This window comes from Lissotriton vulgaris, chromosome 4_1 (genome assembly GCF_964263255.1).
Source record: "Lissotriton vulgaris chromosome 4_1, aLisVul1.2, whole genome shotgun sequence".
NCBI lineage: Eukaryota > Metazoa > Chordata > Amphibia > Caudata > Salamandridae > Lissotriton > Lissotriton vulgaris.
This window is the reverse complement of record NC_141691.1, coordinates 1,917,461,952-1,917,483,806: the sequence shown is the minus strand read 5'-3', so window position 1 is coordinate 1,917,483,806 and position 21,855 is coordinate 1,917,461,952. Positions and strand designations below refer to the sequence as shown.

The 21,855-nt window shown below is 41.0% G+C and overlaps 1 protein-coding gene across 1 annotated transcript in view; it reads left to right on the top strand.

Annotated features, from left to right (window-relative positions):
• ZFAT (zinc finger and AT-hook domain containing) overlaps positions 1-21,855 on the top strand; it is a 933,238-nt gene that overhangs the window by 750,912 nt on the left and 160,471 nt on the right. Inside the window, exon 13 of the mRNA XM_086966254.1 lies at positions 13,090-13,208. Within this exon, the coding sequence (XP_086822380.1) occupies positions 13,090-13,208 (119 nt within the window). The remainder of the gene's footprint in view (positions 1-13,089; positions 13,209-21,855) is intronic.

Here is a 21,855-nt window from a genome sequence, read left to right as displayed (position 1 = left end):
TCTAACGTTTTACTCAGTCTGTTGGGAAATACATTTTTCCAACTTTGGATACAGCAGGTGCTGTAATTTAGAAATTTTCTGTTCTGTCATCCGGTGAATTAGAATATTGAAGGAGAACGCAAAAGTGGCCTGACCCAGGTAATTGCGGATTTTGTTTAAATTGAACTACTGAAGATGAAGTCCAATGAATGACTAGCCTAATTATTGCAGCGGGCTACTTGAGTTCATTTTTGATTTGGGTATTATGACTTAGTTTGTTCCCAAAAATCTACCATGATAAGAGTTTTTTTAATCAAAGACATGGCATTTATGGTTAGTTCTTTCATGTAGTCAAAGTTTGTAGGGTCGAATTATACAAGGTTAATAGGATCATATATAGACTTTCTGAAACCTTATATTATTTCCTATCGCTAACAAGATTTTCTGATGGAGCAAACTAAGCACATAGTTTACTGTTAATGATAAGCGTTTTGTTGTGGGTTAACATATGTCGATTGCTCTTTTCATTTGATGGTCACAGTAAAGGCTGCTATGTAGGAATTAGGTCTTTAAATATAGTACTGCACTCTTTTGACAGTCATGGTTCCAGAAGAAACAGAATCTAGACTCTGTGATTGTCAAAAAATGCTCTTTGTGTTCTTATTATAGAAACTGGAATGGACTGTTTTTCTTTTTTTGTTAGAGGACTGGAGTGGAATGGTTTGCAGGGAAAGAATGGAATAAATACTCGGATTGGAGTATGTCCTTAGCTTACAGTCTCGGCCATGAAAGGGGAACATGCACATTAACATGAACTGGCAAAGCCAATAGGTCTAGCTTTAACAAGAGTTAGAGCTATTGGTGTTGTAAATGACAATGTCCTTCATCCCGTGTTATATTGTGGAGTGGATGTATGTGGGGTGGAGTGGAGTTATGAGAGTTGGATTGGAATTGTTAGTTATGGAATGGTGTGGCATGAAATAGTGTGGTGTAGAGTGGATTTATTTAGTGGAATTATGTAGCATGGTTTGCTGTGGAAATATGTGGATAGTAATTATGTGGTAGTGGGATTGTGTGCCATGGAGTGTAATTATGTGGATTGGTATTTTGTCTTGTGGAGTGGTATGTAGTGGAGTTTGTGGTGCAGTTAAATTTTGTTTCATGATGTGGAATTTTGTGGTGTGGCTTGGATGTTTTGTGTTGTGTAATTGAGTTGTTGAGTTGAATTATGTAGTTTGTTGTAAAATTATGTTGTGTGTAATGGAAATGTGTGTAGTTGGACTGTGTCGTGTGGAACTGTGTGGTGCTTAGTGAAATGATGCTGAACGGAATTATGTGATAAACAACAACAGTGGCCGGGCAGATTGAGTTATTAAAGCAGTACACCACCTAGTGAAATCAATTGCTAGGTTGGACAACCATTTGTATTGAATTATTTCTTATTTTATAAAGTGTTTGAAAAAGTATTTTGGCATCCAAATACAGCACAATATTTACAAAAAATACATACATACATGCAATCTACTGAAAAAACATGTCCAACGCAGTAATTAAACAAGGAAATTGTGACAAATTTCATTGTGTATCTTGTGTTGGTGTTAACAAGCAGGCCAATGTAACAATTTGCTAGCCTACTTGTTCAGTTTCATCCAGGACTGGTGCCTCAACATTTGATCTATTTGAGGCATAGTATAGTTGTCCATGTTAATTCTTTTTTGTCACAATTTCCTTGTACTGCTTTAATAACTCAATCTGCCCGGCCACTGTTTTTGTTTATCTCATAGTAGTGGTCCAGGCCGGACAGTGACAGGACCCAAGCCTTTCCTTGTTTCTCCTTGAACGGAATTATGTGGCATGGTGTGGAGTGTATTTAAGTGGATTGTTGCTCTGTGACATCGAGTAGTTTTATGTGGAGTGTATTTATGTGGTGTTAAGTAGAGTGCAATTATGTAGAGTTGAATTATGTTGCGTTTGGTGTTATTATGTGGAGTTTAATTATGTTGGGTGATGGTTGAATTGTGTGGCAGTATATTTTGCATTGGGAAATTGTGTGGTGTTGTATGTAACACTAAACATCCAATAGGAATATTTTCCTTTAAACCCCTCCCCCACCCCCGAGTTGTTTGTTTGAGAACGTACCTTTTTGTGAGTCTAAAACATTGACTCTGCCCGATGACCGTGGCAGCCTCAGACTTCGGGATTTTTACATTTATTACTTTGTAGCTCAGGCTCATTTTGCATACTTCTGGTACCACTCGGATGCCAGACTGCAATATCTAAAACCGTAATGGACCCCAGCCCTTCTGTTATCCCCCTACCATACTGCAACATGGTTTACTTAGGATTCCTTCTGAGATACAGATGCTTACCACCCCAAGCTGGACCAGGCTCGGGCGCTTGTTGGGCTTTTATATGTTATATTCCCCTTTTATCCCTCTTCTTGATAATGCCTGGCTCCAGCTGACGAGGGAGGCACTGACTCAGTGTGCTGTAAGCACATACCGTCTACATACCATGGTCGATTTGTTTGCTAACTGCCCTTTACGGTCTTTCTCCTCGCTTACTGAGGGACATGATGCGCTCTACATGGATAGCTTTATCTTACAATGGCTCCATTGCACTCTGGCACCATTCTTTCCTCGTACTCTAAGAAACCTAGCGATTTACCTCCCTTCACTATGATCATCACAGCCCTGATAATACTCATCTAGTGTCCCGCCTATACCACACTTCCATGGGACTGAAACCGATTGGTGTAAAGAGATCGAGGACTGCATGGGAGAGAGACTTGGGTTACCCTTTACTCTATAAAACACAGTATTATTGTTATGAGCAAACTGGGCTGATCGCCAACAATCATCGCCATAAATGATTGCATTTTAGATACCTACACCAGACCTATACCACTCCCCGCTTTCTGGCTAAGCTTGATCCAACTAGATCTCATCACTGCCCTAGGTGTTTGGCAGGAAATGCTGATTTTGCCCATCTGTCTTCGAACTGTGGTCCTATGCTTGCGTTCTGGGAGGCAGTCTACTCCACACTATACCGCATAATGGGACAGGCACTTAATCCAACCCCGTTATTGGCCCTGTTAGGGTTTATGAAGCCAATACTGATAAAGGTTGTTGCTTTACTGTAATCGCTTTGTTGCTGGCCAAGAGGCAAGTTGCTATACATTGGTGTGAGGTTTCCTGCCCCACTGAAGCAGCATGGATACATGATTTGACTTTTTGGGATGAAACTAGTGAAGTGTACATCTCCTTACAGCCCCCCCTCGGCACGGCCAAAGGAGATATGGCAACTGCTCAGAGACTATTTATTACTCTCTACCCCAGGCACTGACGAGGGTGCATAAGGCTCCCCTGTCCATCAATGTTCATATATGGATGGCGTATAACATGTATTTCTGCTAGGTATGTGTACAATTTTCTGTCCTAATGTACGTTTTTTTGCATATGTGTATATTTCATATATATATTTCCCCTGAGCACCCTGGCATTATTTATCATTTTCTCCCATTATCGCCTCTCTTTATATTTGTGATGTCTTTTTCTACATGGATACAATGTTTGGCTTCATAATTTCATGGTTTTATCTCTATGCATGAGATCCTACTACCTCTGTATTCCCCGTTGTTCTCTTGAAGCTCACTGAGACAGCTCAGGCAACAGATGCGTTTCTGAGTGGGAAACACGACAGTGAAGAATGCTCTCCAGAGGAGAGGTCACCAATCAAGACTTGTGGGAATGGACTCGGAGTTTAGAGATAAATAAACAGAAAAAAGACACATTTATCACAAGTATAAAACAACCAACGGTGTGAAGACAAAGACTGTTCAGAAAGGCAAAACAAATTTGCATAACATTTCCTAGTCTCTTCTTACACTTTCTTATAGAAATAACAAAAAAGAATGACTGGACGCTGCATGGAATCTAAGCAACGCTTGCCTCACTGTTGTGTGCAAACAGAGAAATGTGCTTGTGTAAGAATCCTCAGAAAAGCTTGCAGGATTGGGGCAAAGTGTTAAACAGAGCACCCGCAGCTGTAAAAATGCCCATGAATCGCGTGCTAGCATTGCATAGGTCACACACAGCAAGCTAGCAACTAATACAACTTTTAACTCACAACAGGATTCCAAAGCCAAGAAAACAAGCATTTGCAATGCAACGGGTCACGCATTTACACGAATTTAAGCTATTGGCATTGTAAATGACAATGCCTTTTATTTATGTTTTAAAAACAAACAAAAAAAGTAAAAGGCCTTGTTGTCTGCAATGCAATGTCAATAGCTCAAACATGCGTAGACCTGTTGCATTGCAAATGCTTGTTAGACTAGTGAGTAGATATGCTCCCTTTCGGCCCGCGCAGCAAATTAATTAAATAAACAAGCGCCCCACTAAAGTAAAAGCGGACTGCGCTGCAAATAAAAAAAAATTGTGCTTACTGACTTGTGATGGAGACCATGTAACGCCACAAGTAAAAGATCCAGTACTCATGGGCGGTAACAAATTGTGACAGGGCGGTAACAAGGAGGGACTAACAAACCTCATTATCAATCAGAAGCCAGCATTTACCAAGGACAATGACACCAGCCAATCAAAAATATGGACGGAGAGAAGGCGAGGCTTCCAGAGCATACTCGACTACTGCATGCCTCGCAGAGCGACAGTGCATGCGCTCTGCCGCTAGGCTCGACCTAAAAAGTAATGGATTTGCCATATATTATTTGATGGAGAATATAGAATATGGAATTAGATTTATACTCAATGGTATCTGAGCAAGTTGATTATATGCACCCTAGGATGTGTATGCTATTATTAAGCTGAATGCCTACTACGTTACCAATAAAATCTATAAACAATTATTTTGTGAGGCAAGGCAGGCAGGCAGGCCTATGGTGTGACCCTCGAAATGCAGTGGTCTGCTTTCTTAACATTTAAGTTTGTTCTGTGGAAAACAAAATAAATGCCATTTTTAAAATGATTAATCCAAGGTGGTAATCTTCAGATAATCATCAGGAGTTATACTGGACATATCTGCAGGAAATCCTTCCAGGGCCGGACTGGGAACGCAAACCATCCCTGTCAATTGAGTCAGACTGGTAGTGCGGGTGCTGGTGGGAAACACTGCTGCTGCTTTTGGCACAGGTGACCGATATTACAGCCCTGCTGCAAAACTGTCCCCCTTACCAAAACTTGCCCCAGCCCACCAGGAAAATGCCTAGTGCCCGCTACGGCCAGCCCGCGCCTGAATCCTGCTCACCTGTTCCCCTCACAGATAATTCAGCAAAGCAGGGAGAAGATTAAGAATAGTAAACAGGAACTTCAATTTTTTTTCCCGAAAAACGATGGAAGAGAACAATAAGTTCACTGCTGTCTTCTATGACAGGCAGCTAGAGCTACGCCCTACTAAAAATAGAAAAAACTAGATTTTCACAGAAAACTACAATTGCTACGAGTAACACCACATCATAATTCTGGAATGACAGAGACTCAACCAGTGTGACGGACTCACATGCACAGTTGTGCCCACTGAATATTGTTTCAACATTATCAATGGAACAGAATATCTAAAATAAATGATTGCCAGTCTAGATTTTCTATGCCGAGGTCTGTATATATGTACCTATGCTGTATATATCTTTATGGTGCATAAATGTGAATTAAGGAATAGTAAATCTGTACTTCCGTCCGTGCACTTAACTTTCAATATTTCTCCCTAAGTGTTCTGTCCTTGATATTAGTATATCGCGATATTGTTGGAGTCGATATTCAGTAGTATAATCAAATGTATAGAGTAATATTGCAGCTCTGGGGGCAAGAGTACACATCAGTGTGTGACACAGAATCCTCGCAGTGTCAGTTTGCATCCTCACTGTGTCAGTTTGCATCCTCACTATGTCAGATTAAATCTTCGCAGTGTCAATTTGCCTCCTCACTATGTCAGTTTGCATCCTCTGAGTTTCAATTTGCATCCTCACTGTGTCAGTTTGCATCCTCGCAGTTTCAGTTTGCATCCTCTCAGTTTCAGTTTTCATCCTCGCAGTGTTAATTTTCATCCTCACTGTGTCAGTTTTCATCCTCACTGTGTCAGTTTGCATCCTCGCAGTGTCAGTTTGTATCCTCGCAGTGTCAGTTTGAATCCTCTCTGTGTCAGTTTGCATTTTCGCAGTGTCAGTTTGCATCCACGCAGTGTCAGTTTGAATCCTCTCTGTGTCAGTTTGCATCCTCACAGTGTCAGTTTGCATCCTCGCAGTGTCAGTTTGAATCCTCTCTGTGTCAGTTTGCATCCTCACAGTGTCAGTTTGCATCCTCGCAGTGTCAGTTTGAATCCTCTCTGTGTCAGTTTGCATCCTCGCAGTGTCAGTTTGCATCCTCACAGTGTCAGTTTGCATCCTGGCAATGTCAGTTTGCATCCCCGCAATGTCAGTTTGCATCCTGGCAATGTCAGTTTGCATCCTCGCAGTGTCAGTTTGCAATCTCGCTGTAAGTAAGAATACAGCTCCTCCCAATTGTGCTGACTGCCATTTCACACTGCAAGATTTTACCCAGTTGGTAGAAGTGTGCTAGTCTTCACCCCAGCAAGCGAAATTGCAGCCTCGGTAGGTGAGAATTAACACTAGTGTGTGCACGTTCACATCCAGCGTGGAACTATACCCAAATGTGTGTATTATTTATTTTATTTATAAAGTTTTATGGTTTTACCCCTCGCTATGATACTGCAACCTTGGTGTGTGAAAGTGTAGTCAGTGAGTAAAACTGCACCTGATTTTGAGACTGCACCTTAGAGTGTGAAACGGAAACACACTCAGTGACTGAGAGTATTTTCCAATGTTGCAGATTTATACTCCGAGGGAGATTGTACCCTAGAATATCAGTTTGCAACCCTCTGCATGGGACTGAACCTAACTTGAGATTACAACACCCTTAGTGAGTGAGGCTTCACATTTAGGACCTGAATCACAAACTGTACTCTTGGGTAAGTTTACACTTTTGTGTATGTTTGCTACTTTTTGGTATTCACAAAGTGCACTTTAGTCGTAACTTACACTTTTGTAGTAAGTCCAGCACTACACGTGGCTTACCACTGGTTCTGCAATCGCCATTATTTTCTAAGGGAGGGTGTTGAGGAGCCAGTGGATGGCCATGTGTAGTGCTGGATTTACTACTGTTTTTTTAGTAGCAATTTACACTAGGAGTTTGTAAATACTGAAAGGTAGTAAACTTACTTAAAAGTGTCAACTTATTCAAAACAGCAAGTTACATTTGTGAATGAGACTCCACCTCAAAGAATCAATCTATTCCCACTGCCACAGACTCACAATCATTTTGTGAGACTGCGCCCCTGTCTGACAGATAGTGAGTTAAACTAGTGCCCAGTATAATAATCACACCCTGAATAAGGATGCACTTTGTTGTGTAACGTTTCATCCTATTGTATTAAACTACACCTCAGTGTGGGAGGCTTGACATTGCACTTCAGACTACACGCTTAGTAAGTGAGACTGCAGTCTCTGTCTAGGACCAAGGACGTTATGACCCCCCCCTCTCCCCCCAAACTCTAGCATCTTGAGTGGAGGTGACATCTGGCAGTTCTGATTGAGATAAAACATGTAAATGTTTGTTTTTATCTCTTTTGACTGCAATCGGACACGCATAAATGCCACAGCAAGAAGATAGAATGATAGCCCTGTGGGTTAGGAGAACGAATGGAACATGAGAACATGGATGGATGGACAAAAAGGCAGAAGGAAGGATGGATGACAAGGCAGAAGAAAAGAAAAAAGGAGGAAAGAAATATGATAACTCAGAAATAATGATGGAGAAAATGAAGGACTAAAAGAAGGTAAAAGAATGAAGAACGGAGAGAATGAATCGATGTCAATATTTCTTCGGAATACCAATTCCCTAAATGGCTGCCAGGCTCGCTCACTTCCAACGGTCTCTCAACGCTATTTGGGATATGGTTCAAAGTGGGTGGTATTTACATTTTCTAGTGTACCGGTGTTTGAGGCGACAACCCAGTGAGTGTACCCCTCAACTTGTGTTGCAACCTGCATCTCAGTTACACACTCTGCAGTTCATAATGAGGAGACTGAAGCGCACTAAGGGACATCCGTACTAAGTAAATGAGACGCACCCGCACTGTGTCAGCCTACACCCCGAAACTGCGTTGGGACTGCACACAATATCAGAATATGGCCAACACTGCTGTGTGTGAGACTCGAAACTTCAACTCACACAGCCATCCCTCTCTTGGCCTCTCTGCTGAGAGCTGCTGGTGATGATGTGCCTCTCCGCCGGGGCCTCTCCCTGAATAATGCAAGATATGCCAGGCACTGACTCCAGCCTCCGTGGCTAGCGAATGAAGTCAGACCCGGGAGGACGAGGAATGATATTTTTCTACTTCTGAAAGTCTTGGAGGTGCTCGAAGAGGCGACGGCCTCTGACGGCTTTCGTAAGAGCAGTCTCGAAGCCGGCGACAGCCTATATCTTCATGCAGGAATAGGTCTCTCAGCTGGCAGTAGTGCTGGAAAAAGCTATGTGGCATGCAAATGACCACTTTGTTGTTGTTTTTTTTAGCTCGAAGCAGAGTTTATGACCTCTCAGGTAGATGTAGAGTCCTAACAGGAGGTGATGGAGGGCCTCAAAGGTACAAGTAGAGTTGGAAATGGGGTCAGGGCGAGGCAGAGCCTCACAATGAAGCGGATTTGGAACAAGAATGGGGTTTGAGGTATGGTCTCTTAGCTGGAGGCAGAGCTTGAACTGGTGGTCACACATGGTTGCCTAGCAGAAAGTGACAGGTGGAGCCGGAGCTGGAGATCGGGTAGGTGGTGACAAATGGTCTCTTAGCTACAGGTAAAGTTATATTTATTTCATTTTTTAATTTTTATTTTCGCGGTTTTATATAGCGCCAACTTGGCCAGGGCCCATTTCAGCGCTCTACATAAGCGCCAGATTAGCGAAGTGGACGCATGCAGTTCAACGCCTCATTAGGGACAGTAAGCACTATATAAATACAATTACAATACTCAAAGTTAGAAGTAAAATTCACACAGAAGTGAGGTGGAGCCTTTTATGAGGGAATATGGACTGAACAGAGTTTAAAGCATGGTGCCTCTGTGGGAGAGCATGGCATTCATTGCCAGTGCACTGATGTGCTAACCGCTTGGGAGTCTGTCCTTCCTGGCTCAGTGTCAGCAGGGAAGGAAGATTAAGGGGCAGGAGGTGTCTGCAATGGGAACCTGCCCCCACTGGGAACTGGAAGGAGATCAAGGTCTCCCCATCCTGCGGGATCCTCAAACAACATTACAGAGGATAAGTTAGAGGAAAAAGAAACAATTAGGGAAATCAATGAATGCTCCGCCCCTCCGCTACCTCCACCCAGTCGAACAAAGCTTGGCTCCAAAGTACAAACAGCATCTCACGACAATCGCCTATCTGAACTCCTGCAGGTCACTGGCAAGTGGAAGTCTGTAAGCACATTAGACAAGCAACTTCCACACTGACGAAAAACAGGCAACGAACTGGAAAGTAGCGCCTGTGATCCTAAAAGCAACAGTGACAGTGAGGAAGTGGCTGTCGGAGCCCGAACGTTTGGAGGGCGGGTCCGGCGGCAATGTGAAAATAAGGAAAACAACAAGCTAAAGGCACGCAAGTAGCGTGCACGCCCCTGCTCGCTCCAGAGGCAATACTCCATGGGAATTAACTTTTTAAAAAAAGTTGGACATGCAACACCCCTCAGCCAATACCACACTCCCATTTTTAAGTGACATACATATAAGCCAATCCTAAGCAACGTTGGAGCCAGACTTCACAAAATAGATACAACAGGTCGCCTACAGCACAAGCGCTGTTTAGGCTCGACCTAAAAAGAAGCTGTGGCAGTTTGGCAGTGAAAATTAACAAAGGGGAAGGAATGCTCTCAGCTCTTCCAGCTTGAAAAGCAAATTAGTTGGTGAAGTTCAAGCTGCCGGGAGAAGAAATCTATGTTGGGAGGATAGAAATAGCAACCAAAGGTAATAGTTTATGTTTGCAAAATCAAATTCATACCTCTAATAAAGCTGAAGCATAAACAATACAGCAAACATTTTGTAGAATGTAGTGCTCTGCTCTAAGTGGTAAAAGGAAAATGAGGCAAAAGGATAGATAATCAATTGGGAGGAGATCTGCTCTATTGGCTAAACTGCTGGCTGTGTAATCTGAAGGCCAGAGTTCTTATTCAGGCTGTACTGTTCACCACAAACTGTGTGTTCGTGGGCATAGCCTTTTCACTATTGTCCCATGGACTGTAGGGAGCACTTAAAAACAGGTAACACATACCATCTTAAAACTGTCCAAAATCTGGGCGCTTACATGGTGAGAAGTTGAAGAAAATGTCAGAACAATCAGTCAGAAAGAAGAAAGACATGTATATTGTTCCTCTCATTCATGATGGTGAGCCAGTCAGAATAGGGGTCTGTCTTTACTTTTCCGTCATACTTTTTACCCTTGCCACCTGTGAAGTTAATAATTACATGCCTTATGAAAGCACATAACACAAGCAAAACAGTTATCAGCCCAGCTTTCAAGTTAATCAAAACTGAAGGAGAACTAGAGACAACAGGGGCCAGCAGGATGGCTGTTACCTCGGGTCTCAATCAGTACACAGAGGACTTCAGTGGGAAACAAAAATATAGTACCTAGGAACTTACATAGTGTTGATGAATTTTAAAATCAACCACTGAGGGGGTTACACTGCAAATGGGTAAAAGAAAGCGAGCATGACAAACAAAGGCGGGCACATGGATGGAAAAAGAAACAGCGAGAGACATAAACCCACCTGGGCATGGGAACAGACAGATAAGAGTGACAGACAGGCAGTACACTAGCTAGTCACGCTTCAAAGCAAGCTGCCCATACTGTGTAAACTTCTGTAACACCATTTGCACAAACTAGGTAAACACTCTGCACACTCAGACAGCATCTACGGTGTGCACGCTTGGCAAACACTTTGTACATGCCTGACCTACACTGTACGCCACAGGCTGACACTTAAATAGTGTAAGCAGCCAAGAGGTTAAAACTGGGAGCATATAGACAACATGCAAAAGACTGTTGACAACACTTAGACTCACGTGGTAGCTCTACATATTGTGCACTGAGTGTGACCATAGAAATGCTGCAGCCTCTCACCTCCATCAGACTCTATCCTGCCCCATTCACTGTGTTCTTCTTGATCATCATTTCTTTTGTCATTTAGTTGCTCAGCTGCTTCCTCTCCTCATGGTAGGCCTCTTTTGTTCCAGGATGGTCTCCATCATGTTAACCAAAGAAAGTAGCTCAAAACTGAATCCCCGAGTCCACAGTTCCTCGGAAGCAATCGCTAAACTCCGTCCACCATGATTATTGCTTACTGGAAGCTGGCACTTCAATCTGTCCAACCTGCGTACACCTCTATGGCCCAATATGTCTTTAAAGTTTCAGTCTTACTCATGAAAAGGCAAACACTGTGATAATAAAAACTTACCAGAATATCTGGTATCACCAATGCTTTAAAAGGACTCTAGCACCGGAACTCTGATCAGCCTACATGAAATCAATGGAAGCTCTACCACCCCTCTGGCTAAATCAGGCAAAAATGGCCAAAGGACAAGTGAACTAAACTAAAAGAAAAAGAAACCAAGAATGAAATGTATTAAAGTATAGTAAGTTAAGACTATTACATAGATACCCTTTTAATGCATCTGTTATACTTATAAAATTGATGTGGATTTAAAGATTAAAAATACAAAATTGCATTTTGTTTCATTTCATCGCAAGCCTTTCGGTATTCAATTGCAACGTTTTATGTGCCATAAATATCTACGATCCCTGATGGAAGTCCAATCCGCCAAATGTATAACTGATCGCCTGGCATTACAATCCGCTGTTTGGTCTTAGGCTGCGTCCGCATGATGCAACCCTGCAGCAAACAGTATTCTTTTTTTATTTTGAAAAAGAAAATCCCAAACAGGATTTTCTTTTTTGAAATAAAAACACAATATAATAATGCTCCCCTCACAATGGGAGCTCTCTCATTGCAGAGGAAGCGTTAGTGACATCTTACTGTCTCTCACCACCAGGGTTGGCCAGGTGGTGATGGACTTTAACAAAAATATAACTACATTTCTGCTCATCCTGATTGGGTAGGAGAACATGTAGCCATTCCTTCGATAGCCTTTACTCCGTAGAGCTGACAAAGAGGTCTGGCTTTGACGGTGCCGGAGTAGTCACCACTGTAGGGAAACTGAAGGTCCACCCACATTTAAATCAGGCAGGGAGAACTTCATCTTGACGGTAGTTATAGTTCGTTGTCATTGCAGTGGAGTACACATTCCGCCAACATATATATTGTGCCTTTCGTCTTATATTGTCCCCGTTCACTGATGGCTTGACGACTCCCAAGCTGTTAACGTTTTGGCATAGAAAGAGTCGAAGTTCAGAAACTGGGTATATACAGATGATATGCACAATAGTTTCTTGAACTTGTTGACAACATTGGCAGGTTTTGTCATTGCCTGCGACTAACCATTTTCGGCAGAGGTCAAAAGCTGGAGGACCTCCTGAGTGCTGTTTTATTGTTTATGATTTTTCATTTTCATAGATTTTGAATAAAAGTTGCCCAGTATGACTGTCACTCTAAAGCGTGGTAGGAATTACTTTAAAGCTAATTATTTGTGAGCTTCTCTAATGCACTGGAGTTGGGCTTTGAATGCTTGGTTAATCGAAGAATGCCTTCTCCTTATATTTTTTGTACTCACAAACACAACTCAGATGAATTACTGAGGGATAACTAACCGTGAAATTAAAACTCATTTTATGTGTGTAACAAGTATCTAGGTATAAACCAGCCATTAACCTTTAGCTCCCTATGCAACACAACAATATAGAGTATAAGTATGTAATATGACAGTCAAAAGACTGTGTTACAAATTCATATAGGGACTCGTTGACTATTTTCATTGTAATTGAATAACAATTTGAGAGCCGCATTTCTGCAAATATTTAAGTTTCCTACAAGGATGTTGCTAGCTTTCTTTACAGGTGGGCAGCATACTAGCTTCTTATTTTGTTTTCTTTTTTGAAGGTGGGCTAAAGTGTCTAATTTGTAGTTTCGTTTATGGCACAAAATGGGAATTCAGTAGACACCTGAAGAACAAGCACGGGTTAAAGTTACTAGAAAATGAAACCTTCAAAAACTGGGAGGTAAGAAGTTCTTTTGTAGTTCACATTTTGTAATGATATATTAAAGTGAAAATATCACATACATACACGTCGAAGTAAAAATCAATGAGTAATTCACAATAAACAAGAGCTAATATATTCTATGATGGGGAAAGGGGTCGTAGTGAAACAAAGGGTATCACATTACAGAACTCAAACGATGTTGCAGTGCATTGTCCATAAATTCATCTGAATCACAAATACAGATTCCTCAAATCTAAGATAATGGACAATCCCAGATTCATTCCTCTCTTTGTAAAATTAACCCACTCCCACTAAATATAATAAGATAAACACATTGATGACTTACATTTAGAAGTAACTGATTGAACCCCAAATCTATTAGAGAATTGTATAATTTATCTTAATCTTTGTATAGAAAAAATGTCCACCTTTAAACTTATACATAAAACATAAATATGAGAAATCTATAATGAACTATATACTAGTGTATTTAGTTCACGCAACACATTTTAAAATGGGATGCATTGTAAAGTTTATATACCATTTACTGTTCACATAGTTTATGACCTTGGAAAGGGCATCTTGACTTTAAAAATCTTTTTTGACATACAGTAACACATAAACACTATATGAACATGTTAATAATGTTAGCAAATACAAGCCAGAGGGTTTCATATTAACAAAGCAATAGAGATGCTAGCTCTATAGAGTGCTGTTTGATTACTGTTGTAATTATAGAAACAATTGTAGTCTGTTGTTTTTGGCCATTGATGCCCATTTTAGACACCTTGGGTATTTTAACACAAGCATGATGAACATTGAGAATGTCATGAATGTTTAATGTGGAAGGATGATCCCCGTCACTGTTTGTGTTTTTTGTTTACTGTTAGAAATGGGGTCTCTAGTTGGCAGTGATTTGTACCCTGTCCAAGTTACACACCTAAGATAACCCCTTCTCACCCCCTTGGTAGCTTGGCACAGATCAGTCAGGCGTATTCCAGAGGCAAAGTGTAAAGTATTTGTATACACACACAGTAACAGTGAAAACACTTCAAAAGGACTTCACAGCAGTTTAGAGAAAAATACAATATTTATTTGAATAAACAAACCCTAAAACAACAAAAATCCCACATGCACAAGTCAAGATACGAATTTTAAAAGAGTAAATGCAAATATATCACTTAGAGGCAATATACAAAATACTTCTCCAACCAAAAATCAAACAAGATTTATTTGCACTCTGAGGTTACTTATATTAACTCCGAAATTAATCGTTTATTTTTCTTTATATTGTTTTAAAGAGTTTCCCTTTTTTTTAAAGACAATTAAGCCATACACCTCAATATCATTTGTGATATTTAAGAAAACAGTGTAAACAGACAATAATATATTTACATAATAAAGAACCAAATAGTACACTGTTCAAAGAAAATTGGAACAGAAGAAAAATCAACAGAGAATAAACAATTAATACAGTATTGAAACAGCGGAATCAATACAAAAACAAATCAACGGTGCTTGTCAGTCATACTATACTTTTGCATGTCCTGGGACCTATGCCTTCAAGTCCTCGGTATTATATTTCTCTACAGTCCTAAAGAGGTCAGAGTATAGGTGTACAACTCTCTGGCTGTGCCAAATTAATCCAGCCCAGTCAATACGTCATTTATTGTGATATTTCCGTATGGTTGCTCTAGGCCTCAAAGTAAAAATTCCAACGTGTTACAACCTTCATAAATTGGCCCACAGCTAGTTTGAACGAAGGTCTTCATCAGGGCAGGGCAAATATTTGCATTGCAATAACCTAATGCAAAAAAATTGGGATATCTTCCAGCATGGTTTCTATTAGTTGCAAGTACACTGTATTATGCACTTAGTATTAGCATACTCTTTACATACCGAATGGTGCTATTTTACTAGACCATCAGGGGTTGGTGGTGTCGTGCAGCACATTCTTCACTTTGTTATTTTTCATGGTGTTCTTAGCGTCTAAATCGTCCTCATTTCTTTGTGTGAAACAGGGAAGATTGAAAAAAAAAGGTAATGTTATTGGGGGGAGCCATTGAGTTGAACATTAAACATTAGTGATGCCATGCTCTACTGCTACGAGAGCTGTCTTTCTGAAAGCAGTGTCTTACGGTAGATAGAAAAGCAGACTTGTATGGTGTCTATATCAGCTATTGTTGTGTAAACATCTTTTGTGCCCACGATAGGACCAGCAAACATATTCATTTTTGTGTGTCAATTTTTGTTATACAGGTGGTGACAGGCATTCTGTAAGTCATCAGGGTGTGCTCAAATGCTGTGCTCAGGGGAACCCCAGCTGATGGGCATTCAGCCTCTATAGATTTAATGGAGTTTTAACACAATTATTCAAACTTCAAAGTTTTCCTTTAAATTTTACTCATAAACTTTAGTCATAAGAAATACGTTTGCACATGTTTCAAAAACATTCATAATCAATGTCAAAATATAAACACATGAAAATATTAACAAAACATATTTTCAATGCATGTCAAGTGATGTAAACGGTTCATCAGTGTTTGATGGTCAAAAAATAATAATAATAGTAGCCAACGTCCCAATGCATTTCGGGTTACAAACAGAACCCTTCTTCAGGGGATAAATAATATGCGGTCAAAAGTTCAATCTTCCTTGAGTGCTTGGTCTCTCAAAGTGCAAATTCGACAGGATCTAAAAAACAACAACATACCAAACTCTATTGAGTTGTTTCATATGTACAATTCTATATCAAAAAAGAGCAATCTGGAGTAAACACTGAGGAAAAAACCAAAGTACGCGCCACCAAAAGGATGACACCCGTGTGTTATAAAACATTTGGAAAGTGTGAAATACAGAATTAACAAACCAACCAGTTCATAGAAAGAGATAAAATTAAATGTGCTTCGCTCTCGCAAGTGAAAGAACGGGACCCAAAAGTGCCATAGTAAACTCATGCTCGTGATGGAAGCACCAAAGGTCTTCTAATGTTAGAGTGTCTGCCTTAAAAAGAAAAATCCGCTACAATATGCAAATACATACACCCGTTCGAACAGCTTCACGTTCATCCGGTAGAGTATCCAACGTGAATAATCCTTTCTAGCAAGAGCCTACATAACAAAATGATGAGAGCCTATTACTATTCCGGACTAACATGTGGTAAATGCCCGTAAGAGTCTGACATTAAAACAAGTCTTACCGCCTCCTTGAAGACGGGAAAATGCGCTGCTCGCTAAGGTCGCCCAGCAAGAATCTGTGTATTAGAGAAAAACTCGTGGTGAGTTCAATTCCATCGGACAAGCCGTCCTTCCCAAAAGGAACTGCTGTTCCCGTGTTGAATTACTAACCTGCCGCTTCCTGCAACGGAGTCCTGAATCAATCTCTCGGAACGAGTCCGCCCTCCCGATCACGTGGTGCGGAACTCGTCCGAGGCATATTACCTTGATCGACACAGAAGAGGGACTGTGGTCACTCAACTGTGTGAGTCTTCTCTAATCATGGCAGCCGAAAAACGCCGGCATCTTTGACGTAAACAGCATTAAGTGCCTATGTATAGAAAACCAGTTTAGAATGTACTTAAAGAATCTGGTTTTAGCTCCGTTGTCCCAAGAGGAGTTAAAGGGATAGTAATGAAATGCGCTGAAATGTAATGTTATGCACGTATGTAACGTGAAACAGTCTAAAAGTTCACCTGTTTCATACTAACAAGAACTATTTCTATATTCCTTCGCTAAGTGCAGTTGTGTTAGGGAAAAAATAAAAATAAAATAAAAAATGAGTGGAAAAGAATACAAGCTGTCATGTAACACACTAAAATGAATTATAGGAGAATTAGAAAACAGAATAAGTTAAAGGAAAAAGTAAAAGTGAATGCCAAGGCTCAGTGTTCCCCCTTACAATCTGAGATACGTGATCATGTGGAGTTCAGAGAAAGCACAAAAGTTCATAATGATCATTTAAACCATTAGGATCAACAGTTCCTAAGAATTTTATCCAGTGTGTTTCCCTTCTTGCTAGAAGTGTGTGCAAATCCAATCCTGGGGAGCGTTCTATGCGTTCTAGGACTGTGTACCTGAGTTGAGGAATTGTGTGATTGGCTTCTACCCAGTGTCTGGCCAGTGGGGAAGTTGTAATATGATTCCTAATTCGGCTTTTATGCTCTATTATTCGAGTCTTTATTTTTCGACTGGTACGTCCCACGTAGACTAGTCCACAGGGACACTTAATCGTATATACAACTCCTTCCGTGTTACAGTCAGCGTTATGTCTTAGTTTGATGTTCACTCCTGAGTGTGGGTGAGTGAATTGATCACCGGTGATGACGTTCCCGCATTGTCCGCAGTTGTAGCATTTCATCATACCCCTCTCTCTTTGTCTAGCTGTTCGCTTTTGAGGTTTCAAAAATTCCCTTAAGTTCTTAGTTCTGGTGTGTGCAAAAAGGGGACTACCTTGAAATACTGTTGTGAAATCAGGTTCACTTTCAATAAGTTCCCAACGTTTCCCTGATTATTGTCTTAATCTGTGTGGCTTGTGTGGAGTTCTTGAGAACAAATACCTCACGGTGCGTGGGTATTTTCTCTTTTGGAGTCAAGAGTTCATCACGGGTTTTTCTCGACGTGATCTGAGCAGCTTCATTGAGTATTTGGTCTGGGTACCCTCGCTCTTTGTATTGTTGCATCTGTTTGGTGATCTCTTCTTGACTTCGCACATCATCTGATGTGATCCTCTTGATTCGCATCATCTGCGAAATCGGTAAATGTTTTTTCAAACTGTACGGATGTGCGCTCGTGAACAGTAATGCATTGTTAACATCTGTTGGCTTCCTATATACCGATGTAGATAGCCCTTGGGGAGTTTTACTTATTTCAATGTCTAAGAAATGAATCTTCTGTTTTTCAATATTATGGGTAAACTGGATGCGAGGGTTCTGTTCATTTAGTTTGCCAATACTCTTTTCCAATTCATCTCTGGTGCCTGTCCAGATGACTAGAATGTCATCAATGTACCTCAGGAACACAGCTGCATGTCTTGTCCACATCGTGTCTGACAGTATATGTTGATCCTCAAAACGAGCCATGTAGGTATTGGCGTATGATGGCGCTCCGCACTTAGCGAAGGAATATAGAAATAGTTCTTGTTAGTATGAAACAGGTGAACTTTTAGACTGTTTCACGTTACATACGTGCATAACATTACATTTCAGCGCATTTCATTACTATCCCTTTAACTCCTCTTGGGACAACGGAGCTAAAACCAGATTCTTTAAGTACATTCTAAACTGGTTTTCTATACATAGGCACTTAATGCTGTTTACGTCAAAGATGCCGGCGTTTTTCGGCCGCCATGATTAGAGAAGACTCACACAGTTGAGTGACCACAGTCCCTCTTCTGTGTCGATCAAGGTAATATGCCTCGGACGAGTTCCGCACCACGTGATCGGGAGGGCGGACTCGTTCCGAGAGATTGATTCAGGACTCCGTTGCAGGAAGCGGCAGGTTAGTAATTCAACACGGGAACAGCAGTTCCTTTTGGGAAGGACGGCTTGTCCGATGGAATTGAACTCACCACGAGTTTTTCTCTAATACACAGATTCTTGCTGGGCGACCTTAGCGAGCAGCGCATTTTCCCGTCTTCAAGGAGGCGGTAAGACTTGTTTTAATGTCAGACTCTTACGGGCATTTACCACATGTTAGTCCGGAATAGTAATAGGCTCTCATCATTTTGTTATGTAGGCTCTTGCTAGAAAGGATTATTCACGTTGGATACTCTACCGGATGAACGTGAAGCTGTTCGAACGGGTGTATGTATTTGCATATTGTAGCGGATTTTTCTTTTTAAGGCAGACACTCTAACATTAGAAGACCTTTGGTGCTTCCATCACGAGCATGAGTTTACTATGGCACTTTTGGGTCCCGTTCTTTCACTTGCGAGAGCGAAGCACATTTAATTTTATCTCTTTCTATGAACTGGTTGGTTTGTTAATTCTGTATTTCACACTTTCCAAATGTTTTATAACACACGGGTGTCATCCTTTTGGTGGCGCGTACTTTGGTTTTTTCCTCAGTGTTTACTCCAGATTGCTCTTTTTTGATATAGAATTGTACATATGAAACAACTCAATAGAGTTTGGTATGTTGTTGTTTTTTAGATCCTGTCGAATTTGCACTTTGAGAGACCAAGCACTCAAGGAAGATTGAACTTTTGACCGCATATTATTTATCCCCTGAAGAAGGGTTCTGTTTGTAACCCGAAATGCATTGGGACGTTGGCTACTATTATTATTATTTTTTGACCATCAAACACTGATGAACCGTTTACATCACTTGACATGCATTGAAAATATGTTTTGTTAATATTTTCATGTGTTTATATTTTGACATTGATTATGAATGTTTTTGAAACATGTGCAAACGTATTTCTTATGACTAAAGTTTATGAGTAAAATTTAAAGGAAAACTTTGAAGTTTGAATAATTGTGTTAAAACTCCATTAAATCTATAGAGGCTGAATGCCCATCAGCTGTGCTTCTAGCAGCCTGGGGTTCCCCTGGGCTAATATTTGAAAGACTGTTACTTAGGAGGGAGTTAGGCACAAAACCCTCACACTAGTAAGCACGCTAAGACTTCTTAAAAATCCACATAGTCCCACTTTACAATTGACAACTGGTGTGCAGATCCACTTCACACAAGAAATGCTGTGCTCAGCATGCTTGGTATTGTGACCTTTCCGATAGTGTATTGCAGGAGGCTTAGTGGACTGGCATGCCGGAGTGACTGTGTATCCAATTTCCCGCCGTCTTTTACTTTCAGGCTCGGCGCGTTCTGTGCTTGTGCGTCATCTCTGTTTCTATGGCGGGCTCCGGACGTACAACTGATCCGTTCTTCCTACGTGTCTTTACCGGCGAGGGCATTTTTGTGTCCAAATTACTTCCACGTTCTCGCGCCAGGTATAAGTCCCCGTCTCGACGTGCTTCCTTTGTTCTCTGCGTTGCCTGGCCTCGCCTGACTTACTGTATTCGCAAAGCCGCTTCCTAGTAGTCAAGGAAACACGTGTCTTGCTCCTCAGTTTTAGTTCATTTCCCTTGCGCATTGGCAGGCGCTGTGCTGCTGCTTCCTATAGGCTGTGTATTAAAAAATTATGGGCTCTTTTCTGAGGAATTAAGCCCCATAGTCGGCTATTTTGTGAGGGCTTCAAATCTAGCTAGTAAATTGTCAGTATTGCCGCCTATGACATGTTTCAGGATTGTCCACTTGATGTCATTTGGACCCTGGCCTTTATCGATGCAGTGTTGGACCATAGGTTCATTTACTACTTGCCATTTTGTTTGTGATCCATGTTTGGTTATTCTTTTCTTCACGGGCTGTCTGGTTTTACCTATGTAGGCCTTGAGGCATGGACAAAGTACACAGTATATGACGTTATGTGTATTGCAGTTTGTGAATTCTTCATGGTTCACATTTTTGTTCCCATAAGTAAGTTTTGTACCTTCAATAGTTCTTGCACATGATGCACAATTTCCACAGTGTCGGTGTCCTTTGATGGGAGGCAATGTAACCATTGTTTGTATTGATGGTAATGGTGTCTTCACTGACGTCTTTGCCTGTACCAGTTTATCTTTGATGCTTTTGTTTTTCTTCAACACGAAGACTGGTGTATCCTTAAGTACTTCCAAACCCTTTACTGTATGCCAGTTTCTTTTGACAATTTTCTTCACTTAATTTGTGATACCTGAGAAGTAAGTGACACAAACCGATGAAATTACCTTTGACTTTTCTTTGGGGTCAATAGAGTGTCCCTCGGAGTATACCACACTTTTTAAATTGAGCGCTTGAGCAATTTTCCAGGATACTTTTTTTCGACCAGTTTGTCCAGTAGGAATTTGGCGTTGTTAAAATAATCTTCCTTTTTGGTGCAATTGCTCCTAATTCGAAAGAACTGGCTATATGGAAGGTTTTCACGCAAATTTATTTGATCAAAGCTAGTAAAGTGCAAGAAAATATTCCTGTCCGTTTGGTTAGTGTAGAGAATTGTATATATGACTCCGTCCTCGTGCTTCACTAAAAGGTCTAGAAAATTGATCTAATTTCCACTAGAGTTAAGTGAGAACCGGATGTCTGGGTTCCTCTGATTGAGCCAGATTTGGAATTCTGTTAGTTGTTCAAATGTGCCCCACCACAACATGAACACATTGTCGCTATATCGACTCTAGATATTTATGTGCCCATCAGGCGGGTTGTTATTGTATACCCAACGTTCCTTGAATAAGGCAGTGAACATCACTGCAATCTCCGGGGCGAAGGGACAACTCATCGCGGTGCCCTTCGTTTGTAAGAATTGTTGATCGTTGAACGTGAAGAAATTGTATTTCAGGCATAGCTCGCCCAGCTCTACCAGATAGAAAGTTCATACATTGTGAGGCCGGTATGTTTTTCTAGGAATAGTTGGAGGGCATCTAAACCTGCTTCCTGAGGGATGCTGGTGTATAGACTGACTATGTCTAGTGTCACCAGTAATTAGACTTAAGAGTCGAAGGGTTGACCTTCCAAGAATGTAATGGCTTGCATCGTGTCGCGTATGTAGCTCACTGCTTCGCCGACGAGAGGGTTAAGGAAAGTGTCTACATATTTAGCCGGTCTCAAGAATTGAATTAACACCAGATATGATT